This window comes from Rhyacophila brunnea, unplaced genomic scaffold (assembly GCF_057557595.1).
Source record: "Rhyacophila brunnea isolate RB1 unplaced genomic scaffold, BYU_Rbru_1.0 scaffold_101, whole genome shotgun sequence".
NCBI classification, from domain to species: Eukaryota; Metazoa; Arthropoda; class Insecta; order Trichoptera; family Rhyacophilidae; genus Rhyacophila; species Rhyacophila brunnea.
The window spans coordinates 501,825-511,417 of NW_028232754.1; the positions used below are offsets into that span (position 1 = coordinate 501,825).

At 25.5% G+C, this 9,593-nt stretch overlaps 1 protein-coding gene across 1 annotated transcript; it reads right to left on the bottom strand.

Moving 5' to 3' along the window:
* Window positions 1-4,035: 4,035 nt before the first annotated feature.
* LOC147078786 (uncharacterized) lies at window positions 4,036-4,689 on the bottom strand. The gene has a single exon (XM_085956599.1). The coding sequence runs from the start codon at window positions 4,687-4,689 to the stop codon at window positions 4,036-4,038; it is 654 nt and encodes a 217-aa protein (XP_085812725.1).
* Between the last annotated feature and the right edge of the window lie 4,904 nt (window positions 4,690-9,593).

Below are 9,593 nucleotides of genomic sequence, written 5' to 3' on the forward strand. Positions count from 1 at the left end.
CAATTATGTATAATTACAAGACTATTTAGCATAATTTTCTGTTTTATGGGCTGAAATTCTTTTTATGTTATATTATACAGGGTAAATTTTATAAAAAAAACGTTAAAGTTAGCAATTTATTTTACCAAAGCTATCGCATTGTCACTAAATTTTTTGTTAATTACTATGTCGTTGTTTTATACGCGAAATATCTTTGAAATATATCATATATATAAATTATTAATTTTTACGCATTTATCTTACATAGAATAGGTCAGTCATTCTTTAATAGGATTTGAAATTGAATATTGTTCAAAGAAAATAAAAAAATTCATGGACATTTATGCATAAGCATATATAATAAAGCAGAAAAATTTAATTTTTCTATTTCCAACATTAAAAAAATTGTTATAATGCTAAAAAATATATTTGAATCACATGTATATTACATTTTATTATTTTACGAGCCATTATTTTAAGCATACAGATCAAATTATTATTTTTTGAATGCCATAGCAAGATTAAAATACAAAAATGAAGCAGCTATGTAATCCAAAAGTGTATTTTTATCTAAAACTTGAGTATCATACCGCGTAGAGATAAATACACATCAAACCATTATACCTAAGATTTCTTAATTTTTATGGAACAAGAAATTATTATTTTATAATTAAGCAAAAAGAGCTATTTATTGAGTACATTATATAATATTACACCCTTTATTCAAAATAGTGCTATTATTATAAGTTTTAGAGTGATAATTGTAATTTATTGAATTGAAAATACCAGAATAAATATTTTAATGATAATACAAAAATACCGAAATAATTTTTTATGCGAATATTATATGTTTTTTTAAATAAATATAATTTTTCATGGTTTCTGTGACTTAACGCTTCTAAGACTTTAAAATTTAGTAAAACTTAGATGCATTATAAAAAAATCACATGTATAAAATTTCACATGCTTTATTCCTTTTGAATTCATTCTCTACGCAGATTTAATTATAATTATATTTGATTTAAGAGCATAAATTCCTATTATTTCTTGTATTTTTTTATTTTCGTAGAATTCTTAGCCCCTAATATTCTACTTATGGAATTTTGAAATTCGAAGTACGACTTATTATATCTCCCCTATAAAAAATTTGTATATTTTTGATAGTTCATTCACAGTTGAATCATATTTTTATAGTTTCTCTTTTTCAAAATTCGTTAATTTATCGATACAGATAATTCCGATTGCAATAATTATCTATGTATTTTTATTTTGAAGTAGTAGAAATTGGTAAAACTAATATTCAGCATATATAATTTTTTTTTGTTGTTATAAAACACATAGATATTTTCAATCCCTTTTCTATGCAAAAATTTATTTTATGTATTATGAAGGTATCCCTTTCTATAGATTTCACAGAAAGAATACATCATATAGACTAATATATGTGCACAATATTATAAGACTCTATTTTTTTTAGATTAAAATCTTCCTTTTAAGATCTAAATAATTAGATTTTTGTTAAATATATTAGTGTATTTTATAAATTAAGGGTGATCATTTAATTGATATATTTTTCATTGAGGTTATTTTATTTCCATTGAACTTAATTCTTGAGCACATTTGAAAATTTGTTTTTTATGCTTTAAAAAAAATCTATAGCAGATAACCTTTTTTTCTCTATAATTAGAATGATGCATTTTTTATTATGTTAAAAGGGATCGTAATGGGTATATTGTCCAAAATTTCTTTGAACACTTTGATTCAGCCAAAAAAGTATCTAGTTTTTGATTACATACACACATAAAATAGAAAAGCAAGATATTTATTAGAAGATAGAAATTACTGCCGAATTTATTTGAAAACGCTTAATATCAAGATAAAATAACTGTTAAATTTCATATTTTGAAAAAATCAAACACAAAAAACAGAAAAAGAACTATTATTTGATGACACATTTTCACAAAACATAAAAGTAAAATATTTAAAAAACTATCATCTTTTCAATTTTTTTAATCACAAAGATATAAATATAAAGATAAAAATAAAAATAAGTCTAAAAAGAAAGGTCTTTATGAAAAGCAGTGTTGTCTAGTACTAAATAATACACCATATTTTGGGACCTTAAGATGTTTAGCTACTTAATAAAAAAATAATTTAAAAAATACTTGAATAATAAAATTAAAAAAACCATTTACTTGTAAACAAGTGAATTTAAAACATAACAATGTGTTAATGTGATTATCTTAAAGAAATTGAACGCAGTATATTGCCACAAATATACTACATCGCTGCAAAAAAAAAATACAGTATTTAAGACTATGATAATATTACAAGCTAATTCATGATTTTTAAGAGAAAACCAAACAAAGGTTTTTTTGGAGATAATAATCGTGGTAAAAACAATTTTCTTCTTGCTCTTATGTTTTCCTCATATAAACCACAATTTATAAAATTAGAGCGAAATACACATGAAAATTGGTGGAAGAAGATAAACGCGGTGATAAAGGATGTAAACTATATATATCATTATCTAAATTATTGATTGTATCTTGATTCCAATCTATGTACATTTGTATTTTCTTACTAACCAATTTTATCAACCATATCACACATTTTTAAGCAAATCAAAGCTATTCTTACTAATTTTAGGATATAAATTTTGATGATATGTATTATATTATTTTTTTACTTTTTATTATATCTAAGTGTTAAGTCAGGGCCAATCAAATTTATTAGAAATTTATTTTATGCCTTATGTATCATTTCCATCAGGGCTTAAAATAATAAACATGTCTAATTTTTATAATACGCAAATAATTTCTTGCAAAAATAAATACAATGTTTTTATACAACTTATTAAAAAATAATTTGATTTAAAAAAGGACGAAAATTCATACTAAAAATTCCAAAAAATACGTGTAAAATATTTACCCAAAGAGGTCGAAAAAAGTGACTGGCTCATAAAAAATCACAAAAATATTCTTGAAAATACAAAGAAAATGCAAACTATTTGTATAAAAAGGCCCCAAAAACATGCTTAAAAAAGGAACTTACCGATAACAAATATGATCTTGTGAAAATAAATCCAAAAAATTTTGTATCAAACGGCAAATAAACTCTTATTATTTTCAAAATGCTAAACATTAACATAAAAAGTTTTTTCCTTCACATATTTTTTCATGTCAATTTTTACTAAAGATTACAAAAGTTAATTGTTGTATATCGATTGGGGGATAACTCGAGAAATTTGTAGGTTTTATATTAATTTGCAACGGCGCTTTCGGCAATACACTAAATATTTGAAGATGGCGGCATATTATTGTAAAAGATCATCCTTATGATTATAAACCATCTAGAAACGGTTATATATAGTTATTTGAAGATAGCGGTAAAATTTTAAAGATTTTCCTTATGGTTATGAACCAGCTAGAAATGGTTAGACCATAATATTTGATCCTTGAGATTACAATTAATTTTCAGAATATATAAGTACTCTTAATATAGCATAAAACAGCTTAAAATAAATTATGATTCCTAATAGAGTTTGTCTGAAGACAATAGGGTCTTCTATAATTTCCAAATAAAATAATGTCTATGTTTGGTTTTTTTGTATACAATGCCCCCTTTTATATAGTATGCAAGATATTTTCAAATATGGTTTTATTTAATCCTTGTCTTTTAAGATAAGAACATTTGATTCTATAATGAAATCCAAAAGCATGTATTTTATAAACCTTTTAAGAGTGTATCGCCTTAGTGAAATACATAAAACAATCGCATCTTTACATTATGAAAATAAAAAGTGTCAGTACCACGGTAGAAATAAAATATTAAAATCCATATTTGCATCAATATTTATGTACAATCAATCAATAACATTTATTGTTGTATTTCGTATCAACAAAACACATTTCTGAACTATATAAATTGTAAGAATATAGCTGCAAAATTTTTAGAATTTAAATAAAATATAGAAAGTGTACGAAATTTCACCTTTATTCTTGTACCTGTAGATGATTTATAAAATAAAATAGAGGTATTTCGATATAAATTTAATTATATAGCCTGATTTAACTTATTTTTATAAGTTTCGATACTTCCCTTTTCCTTAATAACCTCGACATGATTTCCCTTAGAAATAAGCTTTCCTTCATTTTTAAGCTTTTCGAAATCCTCTCTTTCAAGATTTGTAAACCCAAATTTAGTTGACACTTTAACGACCTGCTTCCCCGAAAATTTATTTTTAGCTCTCCTCAATGCTTCTTCAGCAGCAGCCTTATACTGATCCTTAGTCCTTATACTATAAATAATTTGGCCATATTTAAGTCGAGTCGCTCTCATATAAGGCTTCCCAAAAGCACCTCTCATTCCCGACTGTAATCTGTCAGCACCTGCACAACTCAACATCTTATTAATTCTTATTACGTGGTATGGATGCACTCGAATCTTCATATGGAAGTTTTCCTTTCCTGCATGCTTTACCATGTATTTATTTGCGGCTATACGGCCACTTTCAAGTGCTTCGGCTGATAGTTGTTCAATTTCTTGGGATACTAGTGATACACTCAAAGGAAAATCGAGAACATCGGCTTTCTTTCGCGCTAGATCGTAAATTGATAGCTTTGAGTCTGGTACACCTCGGCAATATCGTGATTTGGTGTATGGTTTGTTTTTGCAGTATCTGTAACATCTTCCTGGTCTTCGTCCCATTTAAAAGGGGGCAGTTAAATATTTTATAAATCTGAGAGTAACGGGGATAAAAAAATAAATATAGAATATTAATGGTTTAAAAGGCATTGATCAAGATTATATATAAAACTGATAACTATTATTTAATGAATATATCTATTTGTTTGTAAAATAATTTATCAATATCATGTATAAAACAGATTCTATAGCGAAGGGTATATATATGATGCACCCAGGTTAAATCAATCACGTCATGCTTCACAAAAACAATATGAAAGTACAGTGCTAGAATTAACCCTTAAATAAAAAGATATAAAACAAATAATAATTTAATCCAAAAAATTATACATTGGTTTTGAAATTTATTTATCAAGGAAACGAAAAAAAACAAATAACAATTTCATTGAGTACATTATCTAGTGCTTTAGAAAAGAACAGAACAATAAAACAGAAAAGCGAGCAATATTTTTTAAATATAAGTATTTATAGCCAAAAACCTTAGGATTGAGAAAAACCATTGAATTGATAGGTCTTAAGCGAAGGAGAGAAATGAAGAAGATTTCAGAAAGGATAAAATAGCCGTAAGTATTAATGAGTTTTGCGTACGAGAAAACAAAACTAAAATTATGAAGAATAATTTAGCCCTAAAATGAATAATTAATTTATAGCCAAAAAATCATGATCAATCAATAAAAAGAGATTCCTATTTTATTTAATATTATTTACAGTGGTTTAAAAAACCGTAATAACATAAGATAGAAAAATTATGCCACTGTAATATGGTTATAAATGGTTCTGATCAAATTATATAGAATTTGTAAATTATAAGGGTCTTTATTTCTATCATATTAAACAGCGAACAAAACTTTAAAGGTACTTTTAAATGTTATAAATAAAATATACTTCCTGATAATTTTCGGATACAATTTTTTTTAGTTCATTAGCTATTTAATTCTTCAAGTACTTTACTTTTACATATAAAACGTTTTTGCTTTATACTCCTTTAACTCTCATCATCTTTCAAAACTAATAATTAAACTGTTTTGTCCGGCCATTTTTTATTTATCTGGATGGGTCAAAATTTTTCTTTTAACTTTTCATGTTTGCTAACAAAAACTTTAGACTCGTTTATATGATATATTCGATGTATACTTCCTTCAATTTAATCCACTTTAAAACATTACCACCTTATAAGCACAAGACTTATCATTCAAGAGTCCTTCTCAATCCTATTATTTGTGCGAATGCTTACTAAACCCCTTAATATACAACTTTTTATATTTTGTGATCGCACCATCACATCTTATGACATATGGTACCATTATTGCTTTGCAACTGTAAATTAGAGGGGCTTCATTTATCATCTGTTAATAAATTATAATAAAGTATTGATGTATGTATCAATAAATATATCTAAATATCATCAATTTTTATGCGCATGGTATTTTTTAAATCATTTTTTGCGAATTTATTTTATTCTTTAATCATATAAAATTATACGTGATAAAATCATATAAAAAATGAAGGCGATGTTAAAAATCACATCAACTTAAAATCTGAAACTTGAGATGACTTTATATTCTAATATATATTTTTTTTATAGGAAGTTCGCTTATGACTGTCAGAAAGTTTTGCTTTTCTGATGCACCCCGCGTGTGATCCTTCACATTTACTGTTATCATTTTGATCTACGTGGATTAAGCCTGTCTACCAGACGGTAGTCAATAAAGATGGGATATGGGATTCTATCTACTTTCCGTAGATGGTTAATTATGCTACAGCACTAGTCTACACTTACCTATATCCTTGCTGAATAGAGTAGGCTTTATTGAATGTTCGGGCATTTTAATCGTCATCTTACACAGAAACCTTAAATTTACTCTTGTATATTAATTTTTTTTATTTGGTTTTACTTTTTAGTTTCGACAGACCGCCCCCTTGCGGGTATTTCTTGTTTTGAGTAAATATATATGAATCCGGGATGCGTTGCGGTTGTAATTCAGTCCATATATTAAAGCACATTAAAACAACTCGCCACTACACACCTTGATCGAAAGGATGTCAACTAAATTGTTTTTTTTTTGAATTGGAAATAACAGGGTTATGTTAAATACTAGACTGAATAGAAAATTACAAAAACGTTTGTATGAGCAAAACCTTTTAAAAAAATATACAAAAGTGTTCAAAAAACAAAATAAAGTTATAAAATTCAAAGCTTTTCTTTAATACATAATTTAAATTTTATACACTACAAGAAATAGCTTAGCACACCATTTGCATATTGAAAAATCAAAAAATTAAACGAAAAATTCATTAATATTAAAATAACCATCTTAAAATAGTATAAAGAAGTTATTGATTTATATATAATCTTTTTATTTATGGTTTAATGTTTGTATTCTAATTTTATAATTGTATTCAAACATAACATAATTGATTTCCCGTTAAAACATCATGTTTATACACTTGAATGTATCCTCTTACATCTAGGTAGATACCTTTACGCTTCTTAAAACTTCACACTTCTTTATTTTCTTATTCCTATATTTTTTACATACGCAATATTTTTTGTCTTCAAAGTCTTTCAGATACCTATTAATGAATTATGCAGCAACTTCATCACATTTTACGACATATCGTATAATATTTGTTTAAAGTTATAGATCTATATCAATTAAGATGCCAAATAAATCGCATTTTTTTAGTTTATACTGATTTACATAATAAAAATTATAAACATATCAAGAAATGAGTTTTATATATTTCATATTTTATCGAATAAAAAAATATCAAGTATTATATACATTCAATGCGAGGTCATTCCTAGAAGATTGAAATTTTATGGAGGGTATTGCCTTAGATGTGCATCAGGTAAAAATAGATATCGAAGAAAGCGTTTTAAGCATTCAAAAAATAGTTTGCAAAGCCCATAACCAAATTATGAAAGCCAAATTCAAATATTAAATAGCATTTTTTTTTTAATATGACACAATCTCGAACCATTTTAAATTTGAATGACAGAAATGACCAGAATTCATTTCATACCAATCAGGTGAGATTGTGTCAATTAGCTTCGATAAACAAAGAATTGCAAAATATATTTTCAGATATAACCTATAATAGTATCTAAATAAATTATAGAATCCTTAATTATGATTGTTTTAGATATAGTTGGTACACTTTTGTACAGGCCGAAAAAGGAGGATGCCGAAGCGATTATACGGATGCAAGAGCAAAATACCGAACCTGATTTTATTACTAATGATCATGCGCTATATTTCAGGCCACATCTCAAAATACTTGCTGAATTTTTACATTCACACAAAGAACCATATATTTTCTGGTCTACATGCCTCGAACAAGATGTGCGTATTTTTAGTGATGCATTAAAACCAATTTTTACAAAGGTTCTCGGGTATTTATCACAAGAAGATTGTTTCGAAAGACCTGATCGCAACATTATTAAAGCATCAAAATGGATTAAGGATCTAAATGGCGTTTCTAAAATGTGGAAAGATTTAAATTTCGGGCAGAATGAAGTATTTAATGTTAATGAGATTGTTTTGGTTGATGATTCACCTTCTAAAAGTTTAAAAGGTCAGAATTTTATAAAAGCTGAACAATTTAAGGGAGATTCAAAGGATAATGGCATTTTTGATATTTGTAAAAAGTTACACGAATTTGTAAAATGTGAAAATATCAATTGTCTGAAAAAATTTCATTAAAATCAATTCTTAAATTACTTTGTTTTTTTACGGAGCTGGAAATCATAATTATTTATTTTATAGATAAGTTATTCGTTATTTTTATCTTATTCCAACACACAAAAAATAAAGTCTTTAATTATTATAATTTTTAAATTGCAGAAAGTTTATTGATGATTTTTTTATAAATAAAAAGAAATTATGTTCAGTATACCAATTTAATAAGAAAAAAACTTTAATCATATTTCAACAGTGGTTCTTTTAGGACATCTGAATATCATTAAATATCCATATGATCCTTTCAAAATTGGATTTTTATAATTAAAAGATAATCATATCACCAGAAAATATAAAATAAATTCTTGAAAGAACTTTATTCGGAATACAATCCACTATTTATTTAAACTGAAACCAACTATTTTTATGAAAGGGTAATACCCCACACAAAGTGATTTCTATTCTACTAATACGCGAACTTTTTCACACATAAAATTACTAGACCTTCTGATTATAGAAGGATGTAACCATATTAAGAGATTGAATTGTTATCATTATCTTTATATCTGAAAAATTCAATATTTTTATATTATGTGCAATTACCTAAATTCAAAGGTTTATTCAAGAGAAAAATACAAATTTTCTCACTATCTTCATAAAAATTAAGATATTCTCATAAAAATGTGCCAAAAAAATAAAAAAAAACTCAAATATACTGAAAATTATTTATTAAGAACTAGTATTTATATAAAAAAATCAGGGTTCTACGATTCGAATTATAATTAAAAAGAATAGGCTTCAGTAAATTTTAACGAATTCTTGCAAAAAAAATATGATTTTATAAATTTAATTTATATAGTACCTAATTATAATCAACAGGTGTATTCTAAGCATTGTATCATTCGAAAAATTATTTTCAAATAGAACCATTTCAATGTAAATATTGTAGGACGTGCAAATTGTATTTTGATACAACTTTATTCATTTTTAAATAAAATTGATCATACTTAATTAAGCTTTACAAATTTAAATAGTAAAGAAAAATGATATTAATACCTTAGAAAACAAAAAATGTGATATTTAACAGTAGAAAATTACATATAGGGGGTTTTTTCTTACTAATAAACGCGGCATTTATATAAATACCAAAAAAATTATCGTGAATCATATCTCAAACCACACAAATTTAATAAAATGTCTTATAACCCTAAAAATATTTCCGCT